This window comes from Ochotona curzoniae, unplaced genomic scaffold (genome assembly GCF_017591425.1).
Source record: "Ochotona curzoniae isolate NIBS_2020 unplaced genomic scaffold, NIBS_Ocur_1.0 contig_1, whole genome shotgun sequence".
In the NCBI taxonomy this organism is placed as follows: Eukaryota; Metazoa; Chordata; class Mammalia; order Lagomorpha; family Ochotonidae; genus Ochotona; species Ochotona curzoniae.
Window position 1 is genome coordinate 3888250 of NW_024464918.1, and position 16247 is coordinate 3904496.

General features: G+C 45.6%; 1 protein-coding gene across 1 annotated transcript in view; it reads left to right on the plus strand.

Moving 5' to 3' along the window:
* KLHL3 (kelch like family member 3) overlaps window positions 1-16247 on the plus strand; it is a 95196-nt gene that overhangs the window by 65340 nt on the left and 13609 nt on the right. The window contains exons 8-10 of the mRNA XM_040975588.1: window positions 3251-3400; window positions 14855-14972; window positions 15337-15534. Of these exons, the coding sequence (XP_040831522.1) occupies window positions 3251-3400; window positions 14855-14972; window positions 15337-15534 (466 nt within the window). The remainder of the gene's footprint in view (window positions 1-3250; window positions 3401-14854; window positions 14973-15336; window positions 15535-16247) is intronic.

The following is a 16247-nucleotide window of genomic DNA, read 5'->3' on the forward strand; positions in this document are numbered from 1 at the left end:
TTTATTTAACCTATTTGGGCCCATTTCATTGTGCAAGCAACAGGTATTATAAAAGAGTACAGCAGAGTTGTTTTGGGCCGTAAAGAAGTTATATGTAGACAAGTCAGCATGATGTCTGGCATGACACATATTCAACAAAAGCTCTAATTGCTTTTATTGTAGAGAACCAAAGCAATGACAATCATTTTTATATTTCTGTGTTATCTTTTCTAGTTTTAAGCAACTTGAATCCCAATTCAGGACCTTAAAAACCACCTGCTCTCAGGTTTCCAGGATCTGTACTGCTTCTACTTCCTCCAAGGAAGGAAAGAAAAATTGGGAATTAGAGAGTGTCTTTACAGGGTCATGGAGGACTTTTGGAGGTTGGGATTCATCTGGTGTCACCAGCTGATAGGAGGGAGAGTTGTGTGTCAGATGCAGGTCAGCGTGGCTCTGAATCACACATTTCTGTGAGATGGGCAACCACTTCTCTGTGCTCGTTCACATCCCATGACTCAGTGCAATCAACGGTATTAGACGTGCTCACATGCAGACAGAGGATAACCCATGGAACAGACAAACAAAACAAAATACGGCACATGGACACCAGCACATAGGAAACTCAAACCTCAGCTTTCTTATCAGGTAAAAACAGGATTGTCTGGATTCACATAAAGCCAGCAGCACTGCTTATTGAACGGAGGGCTGAGATTCTTGCTGTCTTTGCAGCTGCTGCCATCAGGTAAAGGAGTCGGTGAGATTTCTCATCCAGTGGTACCACTGCCCCCTGGTGGTAGCAGATCCTTCCTGTAAAAGAGCGCCCTCAGTGGAGGGACGGAGCTAGTCTGAGCTCCTGGAGTCAGAGCCGAACGGCCCACTGCCCCACAGGAAAAACTGAAAGTGGTGGTGGGAATCTGGCCTTCAGCACAATCTTGCTTTCACCGAGGCAGGGAGGTGACCTGGCGTCTGGGTTCCCAAAAATGTTAAAGTGACCTTCAGATCCCTGGTCATAATCTCCATCAGATGTTCACAAGTGGAACATAACATATCAGGAAATGGGTTCTGGTTATTATGGTGAAGTAGGGATAGAAATGAAGGGAGTGTGACGGGGAATGAGTGTGAGAACTTCTGTGTGGAACGCTTCCATATAAAAGGGCTTATCTCAGGCTTCAGAGGGTGGATTCTTCTGGAAGAGGACTTCTCATTTGACCTTGAGACTCCAAACTAGTGTAACTTGCTGGGGGGAGGGGGAGCTGACAGTGGTGGAGCAGTAGGGGGAGGGGAACCCACACGGCCTGACCTCTGGGGCAGTTTTCCCCCTTTCACAATAGCTAATGTGTATTGGGCTTTTTAACCAAGCATCCTGGGAGGCAGCGGATAATGGCATAAGTGCTTGGGTGCTGCCACCCACGGGAGAGCTCCTGGCTCCTGACCTCAGACTGGCCCAGCCCTGGCTGTTGCACACATGTACAAAATAAGCCAGTCAGTGAAAGATCTTTCTTCTGCCTGTCTCATTTGTCTTTTCTGTGTTGCTGTGCTTCTCAAGTAGATGAGAACAAATAAATATTTTGAAAAATAGAATGTTTAAATGTATTGCATGCCCATGATAAGATGCAGATTCCACAATCGCTGTCATTTTAAGCATCTCTAAGTGTATGGTGGTTCAGTTAGACTCATTACATTCCTTATGATGGGCAGCCAGCCCGAGCAGGCTTCAGGCGTCATTGCTCTGTCGCAGCTCTGTCCCTGTGCTGTCTGGGAAGCCCGACAGCTCTCCGGCGTGGGTAACTGCGTGTATTGTACATCTTCCCGAGCACTTGTCCAGATCCACTCCTACCCTTTGTATTTTGTAAAGACCCTCAGAGTAGATAATCTGTCCCAACCTATTTCAGTCCCCTAGTGGGAGGTTACAAGTGTCTTCCAAGAAACTAAAATGTTCCTGGGAAAGGAGTCACCCAGAGGCGGAAGCAGCCTGGCCCTGCCAATCCTTTTCCTGCCAGCTCTAGCATATTTTTGTTCCTTTTGAGACAGAGGGGAACCCAGGGAGGCTGAGCTGGGCCTTACACATGAGTGGCTTCAGAGCTGAGACGACTGAGGTGGGAGGCCTTCTCTTTCTCCCATACTCCTCTGGGCCCAACACTTCATCTTATTTCTCGTCTTCTTCTTGGGGGCCAGCAGTGACTATCTAGCTCAGCGGCATCCACTTTTCCCAAGGCCAACTGACCTCAGGAGAACAACTGTCATCTGATTATCTGGAAAGACTTCACCTTGAGTATTGTTCATGAAACAGTCACACTTCCGTTTGCTGAGCACTTTCTTAGGCCCTGAGCTCTGAGCCTGGGGAAGACCCAAGGTAAGGACAGTGGGTAGGGCTTTGTGCTGGTTGTTCTTCCCACCTCATCAGAGTCTGCCTCACTGGCTAGCTCCCTGCCCCAGACTCTGAGAAGATGGATACAAATATGTCTCTTACTCAGTGCCTCCAAAGGTTAGCCAATGGATGCTACTTCTTCCCTCTTTCCATCCCTCTCCTCTCAGGTCTCTAGCCATTTGCTCTAAATGTTACAAAGCATTCAAACGAGAGAGAATAAGGCTTTCGAGATAGCTACTTGTCTTTTTGTGTTTTGCATAAACTCACTTCATCCTCAAAATCAAACAGGGACCGGTGTTGTGGCGCAGCTCATTAAGCTGTCTGTTGTGATGATGTCATCCCATATCAGATCACCAGTTCAAAGCCTGGCTGCTTGTTCTAATCTGGTTCCCTGCTGACTTGTGAAGGCAACGGAAGATGGTCTTGCCACATGGGAGACCCTGATGGAGCACTAGGACTCCTGGTTGTAGCCTATGCCAGTCTTGGCCATTGTGGTCATTTGGGGAGTGAACCAGCAGATGGAATATCCCTATCTTTTTATCTCCTTTTGTCTCATTCTGATATCCAAATAAGTAGATAAATATTTAACAAACAAAACTAGTGAGGTTGTAGATAACCTTAATATGCCCATTTAACAGATAAGAAAGCTGAAAATCAGAGATGTTTTGTGGTAGAACTAGCTGGAATTTCAATCCCTTTCTGCTCCAAAAGTTTGACTACTTACTCCACAGAGCTCTTGGAATGTGGGCAGTTAGTACCAAGTCTGGATCTTTCTCTTGTGCCTGAGATTGATGTGATGTGGAATGAATGAGTGTGGGAGTGCAGGTATGATTCAGACCAGGGAGAGTTTGGGAAATGTGGCCCAGCCCTGCTGCAGGATCACCTGTGGATTGCTACTTCCAGACCGTGGAGGAAGAAGCTTTGATAAAGAATAATAACACCTGTAAGGACTTCCTCATTGAGGCCATGAAATACCATCTGCTCCCTCTGGACCAAAGGCTCTTGATTAAGAACCCAAGGACCAAGCCCAGGACTCCTGTCAGCCTACCCAAGGTAAGCCCCAGTCCAATCATGGTCAAGGGTTAGAACTTCATCCTGGGCAAATGGCCTTCTCCATTGCCTTCCAGTCTTCCCTCATTACCGCTTCTCTGACTCTTGGTGGCCTCTATGGCCTAGAGATGGAGTCTGCTCGTTCCATTTGACCTGCTGCTGCTTCTCTCTGCTGGGGTCTTCTTTCCCTAAGGGTTTCCAGGGAGGTGTCATCAGGGAGGTTTGAGAAGAACTCAGGGCTCTTTCCCCTGCCTTGTCATCTCACCATGTCCATATTCCACGTCTGTTGGAAGCAGAGGAATGGCTGTGGTTCCCTACAGATGTCCCCTTCTGGTCCTTGGGTCCTTCATCAACAGAATGAAGGATGATGTATTTAGTGATCCCTCAGGTCTTTCTGGTTTGGCAATGAGCAGTTCTCATGGAATCCTACCACACTGCTTGCAGAAAGGTGGGGGGAGAGGAGTGAGTGGTGCTGAATGGCACTGGAGGCAGCACCAGGAGATTATTTAAATCCTTCTTCCTGCTCCTCCTCCTCCTCATTCTGGCTGGCTGCCATTCTCATTGCCTGTGGCTTTCAGGAAGGTTTCTCTGGGGTGTATACAAGCATATTGTCGGGGCCTGGCATGATAGCCTAGTGGCTAAATCCTTGCCTTGCACACCCGGAATCCCATGTGGACATGCTTTGTGTCCCAGCTGCTCTGCTTCCTGTCTGCTCCCTGCTATGGCCTGAGAGGGCAGTGGAGAATGTCCCAAGACCCTGGGACCCTGCACCTGCTTGAGAGACCTGAAAGAAGATTCTGGCTCCTGGCTTCAGATTGGCTCAGCTCTGGCCATTGTGGCCATTTGGGAGTGAACCAGCAGATGGAGGATCTTTCTCTCTGTCTCTCCTTTTCTCTGTATATCTGCCTTTCCAATAGAAAAAAAAAATCTATTTAAAAAAGGCATATTGTCCAAGAGTATAGACTGACATTCTCAAAGTCTGCGGTTCCTTCTTTCCACCCTGGTTTGTGACCCAGGATCATGAAAAGCACAGTGGCACAATGTGAACAAATGTCACAAATTAGAGAAGCAGCTGATCTTTAATGTGGAGACAGTGTTTCCCCTGCTTGTATGAAGGAGGAAACCGAGGATCCACAGGGCTAGTGTTAGGAGCAGCCTGTGTTCTGTGCACCACCCAGCCCCGCTGCGCCCTCGTGGTGCCTGCCGCGCGTTAGAGGAGAGAGTAGCTGCCAGGCAAGGGCGGTGACTGCCTGGCCGTTTGCTCTATTGTGCCTAGACGCTTTTTGTTTTTGTTTTGTTGAAACACACATTGTGTTTTCTTTATATTTTCCAAAACAGAAAAAGCTTTCTGTACGTACTGATATGTTTCTCATTGTAGACGAATTTAGGAGCATTTTACAATGTTGAAATTAAGTAAAAGTTGCCTGAAATCCCTCCCACGGGCAACCACTGCCACCATTTTGGTGAACTGTCTTCTAGACATATGTTTATGCACTTACTTAAACATAGGTTAAAATGTGTACTTTCCAATAAGTTCCAGTAAGTTTTCATAAGAAGCATATGAAATAGTTCATATGCTACAGACTACTTCTGATATTGGAATGGGTGGTAGCAGTATTAAATCCGTAATGGATCCACAGCATTTAATTGTATTTGTGTACCGTTATGTACTTAATAGTCCTCTACTGATGGTCTTTTCAGTAATTTCTACTTCAGGGGGGGAGGGATATTATTATAGACATTTCTGTATGAAATATTTTTTAAAAGATGGTATGTTGCTTCAGTTCACATTTCTTTGTCAGTGAAGTTAATGTTGGTTTCATATGATTATTGGCGTTTGAATTTTCTGGGGACTTCTCTGTGTCCTTGCTCATTTTTTAATTCAATTGTGCATTTTAAAAATTAACAGTGTTTAGGGCTCTTTGTACATTAAAGAGGTTAGAGTTTTATACATCTGTATGTCAAATATTTTTCTTTTAGTTTGTAGTTTATCTCTTGTTTGTAATATTTTCTCCAAATATGTGGTTTGCATTTTCACTTTCTTAATGTCTTTGGAAGAGAAAAAGTTTTTTTAAAAATTATTTTCATTGACAAGGAAAATGATGTATGTTTATCATGCACAACATGGTGCTTTTATATAAGTACACTTTGTGCAATGTCTAGCTGTAGCTGATTAGTATATGTTTTGCTTCACATAACGTGTGGTTAGAGTATTTAAAATGTGTTCTTTTAGTGATTTTCAGGCATGTAACACATTTTGATTGACATGGTCTCTACGTTGTGCAATGGACTCCTTCTGTCCAGTTAAAATTTTGCAACCTTTGATCAGCACTTTTCCAACATTACTCCCTCCATGAGTTTAGTATTTGAAGATTTTACATGTAAGTCTAAAAAATTGCACACTGTTTGTCTTTCTATGCCTGGCTTATTTCTCTTATTACACCGTTCTTCATATTCAAACATGTTGTCACAAATGGCAGAATTTCCTTCTCTTTTTCAGTCTAGTGTTCTATTGTATATGGAGACTGTCTTTTCTTTATCTGTTGACGTAGACTCAGTTTGACTCCGCCTTCTGGTATTACAAACGGAGTTGCAGTGAATACGAAGTACAGCATCCGTTTGACACACTGCTCACATTTCCCTTGTAATTTATACCCAGTAGTGGGGTTGCTGTCTCACAGGATAGTCTTGTTTTTCACAAGGAAGTTCAATGCTTTTTTTCCCATAGAAGAGCAGAAATTTTTATTTTTTTCTTATTAGGAAGGATTTATTTGTTTATTTATTTGAAAGCCAGATAGTTACAGAGAGAGAGGGAAAAAGAAGAGACAGATCTTTGCATCCACTGGTTTACTCCTTGGATGACTGCAGAGACCGTGACCGGAGCGGGCCAGTCTGAGGCTGGAAGCCAGGAGCTTCTGGGCTCCAGTGTGGGTACAGAGGACCAAGGAGTTGGACCATCTTCAGCTGCTTTCCCAGGCACATTCTCAGGGAGCTGGATCAGATGTGGTACAGCTGGGACTTGATGCTGGCACCGCCTGCAGTGGCTTTTACCCACCACACTGCAGCACCTGGCCCTATAATTTTAATTTTTTTCTATTATGGCTTATTTGGAGTTCTATCTTTAAAAACATTGCCTAATCTAAGGTCACAGATATTTTTTGCTATACTTTCTCCTAGAATTTTTAAAGTTTTAGGTTTTGCATTCCAATAGTGTGTGTGTGTGTGTTTATGAGATAAGGGTCTCGTTTCATTTATTTTGCATACTTTTGTCTAATTATTCCACACCACTTATGGAAATAATTTTCATTTTTCAATTGAAAATTTTTTTTCAATTTTTGCCATTTTTGTTGTAAATAATTTTGTGGGTTGGTCCATTTCTGAATTTTATTATGGGTCATTTGCTTTTTGTGTTCATATTGATATCACCTACCTTTGGTAGTTTGTGGTAGTGCGAATTCTCTAGTTTTTTTTCTTCAGAGTTTTGTTATTCTTTGTCTTTTGCACTTGTACATAAAATTTGAGAATCAGCTTGTCTGTTTCTATAAAAAATCTACAGGGGTTTTGATTAGGGGTTTATTAAATCTACTAGGGAGAGTTGACATAACAGTACTAATCTTGATCCAGAACACAGAATATAGTTTCATTTTCTTAGGTCCTTTAAATTTTTTTCTCAGTGATACGGTTTTCAGTGTATGGGTTTTACTAGATTTTTTTAAGGTATCTGTTTATATCCTTAGCCAATTTCTTTTTTTTTTTAATAAATATTTTATTTTTAGTGGAAAGTCAGATTTACAGAGAGAAGGAGAGACAGAGTGAAAGATCTTCCACCTACAGGTTTACTGCCCAAGATGCCTTAACTGCCGAAACTGAACCGATCCACCACCAGGAGCCAGGAGCAGTTTCAGAGTCCCAAGGCTTTGGGCTGTCCTTGACTGTTTTCCCAGGCCATAAGTAGAGAGCTGGAAGGGAAATAGAGCAGTTGGGAAGCGAACTGAAGCCCATATGGGATCCCGGTGCCTGCAAGGAGAGGATTTCAGCCACTAGGCTACTGCATTGGGCCCCTAGATTTTGTTAGATTTTTTAGATTTATCCCTAGCATAGTTTTTGAAACAGTTGTCAAGTATTTTCTCTTAAAATTTTGATTTCCAGTAGTTTACTGCTTATCTATGGAAATATAATTGATGAGAAGGATTATTTGATGGAGAAGGATAGATCAAGGACCGTGGCTTCAGGTGATTGCGGAGTAGCCTAGGCCGGTGCTTTGGGTCAGTGCTGATATTTAGTGTTCACTAACAGAGTGTTGGCTCCTCTACTCAACAGTAGGTTCCAGGAAAGCAGGCATTCGCCATCTATGTCCTCGTCACACAATCCAGATCTTGGCGCAAGAGGGGTAATAGTTAAAAATTTCATCAATGTAAAAGACATATATTGTTATCGAAGCCATCTTAAGGAGATTTAGAATTGACTATTTAGGTCATCACCCCACCCCCTTCATGGCTGACAGCGTTCACACATGTGGTTTAGCATGGAGCTGCTATCTGTGTGCTCTTTTAATCAGTACAATAGATTGAATTTAGAACATTTGGTTCAACCCGTAAGACACGTAATGCTGAATAGATGTTCCAGGGAGATAGAGAAAACTCAAGCCCATTAATAAACTATCGCGGGTGCATTAATTCACTCATTTATCAATTCAGTTATGCAACACACTTTCATAAAGAAGTCACTAGTTATCAGGTTTGGTGTACGTTCTGCAACCACAAAAGATCCTATGAGCTGGTCCCTTCTCCAAGAGACTCCTAGAATAGAAGGAGGGAGAGAGATGTGAAGGGAAAATTACAGTGATGCTTCATTGCCGGCACAGGGAGAAGGGCCAGGCAGTGCAGCAGCCTGGAGGAGGGGAGGGACACAGGGCAGGGAAAGCATTTCAGACCACAAGCCCAATGCAAATGACCTGCAGAGTCAACACCCCGAGACTGGTTCAGGTGGCTCCAGGGGAGCACTGGGCACACCTTCTGAGGGCCACCTGAGATTGTGACCTGCGTCTTGCTGCTTGCCCGAGTCATTGTCCTTGTCATCAAAGGCACTACTGATGAAATACTAGTATTGTTTAAATATCAACCGCTAAGTGGCTTCTTTCAAAGTGCCAAGTGTTATCTTATTTTGTTCTTCAATGAGTTTGGAGCCTCTCCTGTTAGGAGACTGGGTGACTGGCCCAGGCTTTTGCAACTCCCACACAGCAGCACGTGGGCTTGAATCCACATCTGGTAGACACAAAGCCTGGACTTTGATCCTTGCACAGTAACAATCTCCACAGTGATGCTGGTAGTGCTGTGCGATGCGAGCGGGGTTACGTTAGAAAAGTTTAGGGTTTATTAAGCAATCTATTAACCAAGCTTGGTGAGGGATAATTAGGGCCCACTAGAAATAGCAAACCACGAGTCTATATAATCAAAACCCCATGAGACACAAATGGTCGTTACCCGGAAGTCTGTCCGTTAAACTGAAGACCTGTGTCACAGCTTCTCTAGCAATATGTTAAAAGAGACATACAGTGAACAACCTGGGCACACTTACAAAGCTGCATTCACCTTTCTCTGGCTTCTCTGCCCACATTTCATTACTACCAAGCCTCACCTCTCCTGGAATTCTTGAAAGTACACAAATTAGAAATACAAAAATCTTAGCATTGCTGTCTTTACTGTCCCAGCCGAGCAGTGAACAGAAGGTGAGGAATATGGTCGGACATACAGGTGCCGTGCTGAGGGGCTACCTGCCCTCAGAGTGCGTCTGTGGGAAGCCAGGGAGCAAGCAGGTACTGGGGAGGCCAAGAGTTGGAGAGCCAGAGCAATGGAAGCGTGTGACCAAGCGAGCAGGCCCCTCCCTATCATGGGCCTTTATGGGGCTTGTGAGGGGAGTGGTTACACCATGCAATGCTGCCCTCTCTCAGGTTCCAGTGATGACAGGTGAGCATCACAGGTGGGCAGGAGGGTGGAGGGGCCGGGGAGTGGCTTCCAAGTTGGTGACCCTACCTCGCGATGGGGGATCTCAATTGCTGAGCACTGTTTTTTTGTGCTGAATACTGGGCTAAGTGATTTGTATTTATTATCATCACATTTCTTTCATTGTGATCATCCCCATTTTGTATATAGGGAAATTGGATCTTGGGGATGTTGCCTATTTGATTATGTACTAGTTATGTCTTTCTGCATTGCAAATTGTCCTTATCTCGGTGTCTTAACACAAAAAACACTTATTATCTCACAGTTTCTGTGGGCAGCCTTCCTGGGATGACTTAGCTGGGTTGTTCTGGCTCAGGATCTGTCAAATGAAGCTAGGGATCAGGGATGCTGTCATCTCATGGCTTTTTTGGAAGGGATTGATTCTAAACCCACTCACATGTCTGCTGGCAGGCCTAAGTTTCTTGCCACTTTTGCATGAACTCTTGATTGTCGTCATGACATGGTACCTGACTTGCTGCAGAATGAATAACTCTGAGGTAGGACAAACGAGTGAACATATCTAAGGCAGAAGGTTTAGTCTAATTACAGCCTAACCTCAAAAGCTGCGTCATACCACTTCCACCCTATTTTGTTTCCCAGAGGGAAATCAGAGTGCAGTCCAGCCCACACTCAAGGGGAGGAGACTTACGTTTCATGTTTGTGTGTGTAGGAGGATCAAAGAGTTGGTGGCTGATCTTTAAAGCACGGTTGGTGGGTGGCTGGCCCCAGACCCCTGCTCTCACTGTTACATTGTATTGCCTTCAAAAGACAAGCAGTTTAGCTGGGTGCCACACAGAGAGGAACCTGATTCCTGCCCTGTGGGCACTTTTAACTCAGCAAGGCTTTCTGCTAAGATAGGAATATATCAACCAGAAAAGCAGAGAAATTAGGAGATATTCAAAGTAGTAATAGGAGAGCCACAAATTTTCTAAGGGCAGGCTGATTTGGACTTTGATTAATTTAATCCAGCTAGGCTTTCAGACAAGGTAAACTTAAAGGGATGGAGTGCCAGAGGGAGATTTGCAGTGTTTTCTGCATTGAGTCTGTTCGCCAGCCAAGCCCCCTTCCTGAAAGTAATAGGATTCAATACCTGCGTAGCTACAGAGGCTAGTCGGGATGTTGGGAGCTGGTGATGCACAGATCACTCCGACACATTCAGGCCAGAGCAGTCCCCACACATTCACCACCTAGCACTTTCACTGAAGTTAGGGTGCCATGGACAAGAAGAGGCTGCTCCCAGCCCCCCAGGAACCCTCCCACATAGGCCCTGTTCTGCAGACGGAAGTAGACAGATGTGCTTCCAGGAAATGTAGTGAACCTGGCAGTTTTTACCGTGATTCCATTTTAGTTGGTGTTTCCATTCAGCACCTTTAAAAACGAGACTTTCAGGCCATTTGCACTGGGAGTGTGTGACCTGTCCTTGAAATTGGGCCATCCTGATTTCAATAGGTGGCATTGAAAGCAGCAGAGTTGGTGGCATGAGTAGAATGCCCTCTCATCTTTGTTCATTATGGTCTATACCCTGGCAAACACTTAGGATCCTGACAAAGTCCTGTCATTACTTGTGGAATCAGCTACACTTACCCTCCCATTCATAAACTCACAAGTCCATTTTCTACCACTTACTAGACATCAGGTTTTTTCATAGTAATTGTCTTAAACAAAAATAATGATGCTGATGTTGATATAATAACAAAAGTTGACATTTAGTGTTTACTACTTACTGAGCACTGTGCCAAGTAGTTTTATTTGTTTAAGCTTCCTGACTCTCATATCAGAGGATGAGAATGAGGCTAACATGATGAAGTGCCTTTCTTGCTTGCTGTGAGACAGCTAATTAGTGAGTGGGCTGACATCTGAGTCCAGATGTATCTGACTGTAAAGCCCATTGTTTTTCCTGCTGTCCTCATGGATCTCACCCTTCACTGGTTCTCAGACCTCCTTTGTCTCTGTACGGGGTTGTCAGTACTTGCCTGGAGCACCTGTTGCTCTGGAACCCGCTTGGACAAGTCTTCGGGCTCGACCTCAGCATGCTCCTCCGGATGACTTTCGGTGTTAGCCCTGCGGCCCCACGCACCAGGGTAAGAGAGACTCTGGCTTCCTGCCCTGGCCCGAGGGACCGACTGGCTGGGCCTGCCTCCTGCCCAGCTCACCAGCCATGGAAGAGAGTTTGGACACCCACTCTGTTCTAGCCTGATGGGAAATGTGTGCAGAGCCCAGGTTGTTCTCCTGCCAGTGGAGGTTATAGTGACAATTGTGGTCCTAAGGCCAGGGTCGGTGTTTGAATCTACACGAGGGCTGCAGAGCTCTGTCCCTTTCCCTGGTTGGAATTTGGAGCCGAGTGACTCTCCAACATGGTGTGGTGTCATTTTAGCAAGGAGAGAACAACGTGTGTTCAACCCCACAAGCCCAGTGTGTAAAATCAGCTCAGTGTCATATCTGTGAAAGAACATTAAGTATTTATTTAAATACTTGTTATGTGGGGAGGAAATTTGCCTTCCAAAAAATCAGATAGCCTTTTTATTGTCTCATGAATAGGCCTAAAGCAAACAGCCTTTGCCTTTCTTGGGGACTGTCTAGTAACTGACTGCTCAGTGGGGCCCTGCTCACCCCTATGGTCAAGCAGAACACTCCGTTCATGATCATACTGTAGACTTTGACACAGACAGCAGACTCTGAGACCCGGCTGCAAAATTAGCAAGCACGTTGCAGTTCTAGAGTAATTTTACCCACGTCCAGTGTGGCATGATTGCTCAGTTGTGACTGCTTCTTTAGTGTATTGTGCTTCGCATACTACTGACAGTTCTTGCCCTGGCCTACCTTGTGGGATAAACGTTACAAATTGAGATCATTAAATGTATGGAAGTTGATTCAGTGGTGCCTATTAAAGGCATCATAAATCTTTACTTAAATTAGGGATTAAGAGAATCAAAGAAAGAAATAGGCCTACTTAACTTCTTGGGCTTGAATGTTATGGAAATGTAAAATGAGGACGTGGGCCCGGCACGATAGCGTAGTGGTTAAAGTCCTCGCCTTGCACGCCCTGGGATCCCATATGGGCGCCAGTTCTAATCCCGGTGGCCCTGCTTCCCATCCAGCTCCCTGCTTGTGGCCTGGGAAAGCAATTGAGGACAGCCCAAGGCCTTGAGACCTTGCACTCGCTTGGGAGACCTGGAAGAGCTCCTGGCTCTTGGCTTCAGATTGGCGCAGCACTGGCCGTTGTGATCACTTGGGGAGTGAATCATTGGATGGAAAATCTTCCTCTCTGTCTCTCATCCTCTCTGTATATCCACCTTTCAGTAGAAATAAATAAATCTTTAAAAAATAACACCACCAACAAAAAGTGAGGACTTACAGTAGCAACTGGTTCAACCTTCTATTTGCTCTAATATCCTGTTGGCCTTCTTAAGTAGCTGGCACTTTGTAATTTCACAGACATAATACGCATAGACTTTGGGGAGTACTCATGTTTGCTAACTGGTTGCTAAGATCAGGTATCTATGGAATCAACCATCCGTTACTATTCAGGGTAGGACATTTATTCTTTGCACTCTGTGTGATCGACACCGTGGTAGCAGTGCTCCTACGTGATGATTCCTTACAAGACTCACCGTGAGAAGGGCAGCACGTGCCCCTGCTGCTCCTTGCCGGCTTGAGCTCCCTCCAAAGCTGGAGGTCCTGTCCACACCGCACAGTTCTTCATCTCAGAGCATTGTACACATTTTGAAGTGCTGTTTGATGCCTGAGCAAGTAAAGAATCACAGATGGGGAGTAGTGCAGAGTTCAGACCGTCCCTGAAAAGGGCTGCACTTGACCCAGAGCAGTGAACCCTCTGAGCTGAGTCACGCCGGAAGATCGCATGCAGAGTGTCTGTGTCCAGGGCAGCAGCAACAGCTGCGGCTCCAGCCTGTGCTGCACGTCCTGCTTTGGAGGTGGAGCCTGGCTTCTGAGTCCTGGATGGTGATCACCCACATGAGGTCACAGACAACTCAAGACCAGTGTCTGCCCACACGGGCATTGAGTGAGCTTGAGTTTGGAATCAGACCATCAGGGCTTGATCTTGAGCAGTGGTCTGACATCAGCTCTGGTTTTGCTGCCCATCTGGTAGATAGTGTTCACCTGGGGTGCAAACTGCTGCCAGTTTATTCTGGTTTGAAGCATCATTCTCTTCTCTTCACAATGTTTGTGGGAAAGTAATGGGGACCATTCCTCATAATGGCGAAGATGGCCAATGGCACCTCATCAGAAAATCTTTACAGCCCATGAGTTAGGAGTGCTGAATCCTAAACAGCAACAGCCTCACCTGGGAATTTGTTTGAAAGGCAGGTTTTTGGCCTTTCTCTAGACCTGCTGAATCAGACATTCTGGGGCCAGGGCCCAGCATTTTGTGTTCTTAGAAAGCTTCCAGAGGATTGAGAGCCACTGAGTAAATAATAAAGGCTGCAGGTAATGCTCAAGTTCTTTGAATGATATTACTGGCAGTGGCTTCCACTCCTTTCTCTCCACTCAGGAAAGCAAGCGAATGATAGTTTAAATGATTATCACATGGTTGTGAATAGCCAGATGAACTATTCCATGAAATAACATCCTTACATGGTATTTCCTGTGCTGTGCTATTACGAGTGTGCTGGTTACAGCCCTTTGAAGTTGAATGCATGACCCAGGAATGAAATTGGAGCTGCAGTTTGACAGACACAGAGGCGGCAAGCTGTTTAGTACAGATCCTGTCTCTAGAGCAGGGTGGGGTGGGGCCAGCCTCATCCTTGCACAAGGTAGATGCGTGTCTCCATTCTGTCCCTCTGCGCTGTGCGACCTTGGACCATTTGGGATGTTCTCTGAGCTTGACTCTCCTCCCCTGCTGGTGGGAAGAGTTGTGGGATGAGTGAGTGACAACATGCTTCTGTGGTTCCTTTTTCTGTGGGAATAGTGATGCTGGTGCTGTTTTTTAGAGCATTACCCGTTAAATGATACCTATTGCAGAGCAGTGTTTCACAATATTTTTCCCACATTGCAGCAAACAAGTGCCTTTGTAGTCTAGGCATTCAGACATATTTTTGAGTAATGATTTTATTTTTAAAAATGCATCCAAATTGAATATTCTTTTCTAAAATATATTCATTTATCTTGATATAATTTACCCCCTCTCAATCTTTGAGGATCCTGAAGTTGCCAAAGATACCTTAAGGAGCTTCACACCCTCCCCGCAGAATCACTCTGGGTGATTGGGAAGCCAGTGCCTTCCTGTTGTATTTCTATCAGGAGATGTGTGTTGAATAGCTATACATACTCACACGTGTGAATGATGAGGAGGTGACATCTGCGTGTCTTTAGCTCTGTAGTATGGACTTGCAGATCACCCACAGACTCTGGCTGTGAACATGGGAAGTTCCAGGGGTTGGTCACACACTTTTCTGGTTGTGGGAGATACAGCTAATACCCATTTGTCTCTCTGGAGGTCATGATTGTGGTTGGCGGCCAGGCACCCAAGGCAATTCGTAGCGTGGAGTGCTATGATTTCGAAGAGGACCGCTGGGATCAGATAGCTGAGCTTCCATCCAGGAGATGCAGAGCAGGTGAGCAGCACCGCCTTCCGGGTCAGTTCCACAAACTGCCTTTCCCCAGTCAGCCAGCCTCCTCCCTGTGCTGGAAGTCCTGCAGGCTTTTGCCTGTGCGTTTCAAGCTCCCTTCCTTTATCTAGCTGCACAGGGTTGGGCTGCCCTGTCTAAAGTCAGCTCTGAGGTGCTTGGGATTTAAAGTACTTCAATTACTTGTTTGAATTAATAAGAGAAGCAAATATGAAAAGCAACCCAGTGAGCCCATTATCACTCCCAGAAACCTGAAGTTTGAGATTGTCTCTTGTGGTGAGCCTTCCTGCATATACTTGCATCCTCCTGTCAGCTGCCCCGACCTTTGATACCTCAGTTTCCTGTGTCACAGGTGTGGTGTTCATGGCTGGCCATGTGTATGCAGTGGGCGGGTTTAATGGCTCACTGCGAGTGCGGACTGTGGATGTGTATGATGGTGTGAAGGACCAGTGGACGTCCATTGCCAGCATGCAGGAGCGCCGGAGCACGCTGGGTGCAGCAGTCCTCAACGACCTGCTCTACGCCGTAGGGGGCTTTGACGGCAGCACTGGTAGGTCCAAGTCGTGTCTACCCCCTCTCCCAGCCTTGGACATGTCCTCCACCTAACCCTGCTGGGTCTAGCCCGTTTTTAGGCAATATCTTTGTGCTTTTGTATCTACTGCCCCAGAAGCATACTCATCCTCCCTCCTTACCCAACTTTTGGTGCCAGGACTAGACCTACACACTGTGGTTTCTAGGGATCTAAGAAGGATCCCCACTCAGAAGAATTGCTTTCTTTTGTTAGGGGTCAGTTTAGGTTGCCTCTTGCAATGCTGCTATCCCATATGGAAGTACTGGCTGGAGTCTGGTCCCAACTGCCTTGCATTCCATTGAGCTCCCCGCCAATATACCTGGGAAGGCAGCAGAAGGTAGGCCAACTAGTTGACTCCCTGACACCCGTGTGGGAGAACTTGGTGGAGTTTGTAGCTCCTGGCTTTGACTTGGCACAGTCCTGGCCATTACAGCCATTTAGAAAGTGAACCAGGTGGAAGATCTCTCTCTCTCTCTGTATCACTCTACCTTTCAAATAAAATCATTCTTTGATGGTGGCTGCACTGTTGGGAAAAAAGAGAGAGAGAGCATGTTTAGCTGAAAGGGGCTTCAGGATGCTTTACCTTCCACTGGACAGAAGAAGGACGTGAGTCTCTGTCATTGGAAGAGACTTGGCTCCGGCTGTAGCAGGGACTGGGCTGCTCCTTCTGCCATGGTCCTGCTGGCCCTGAG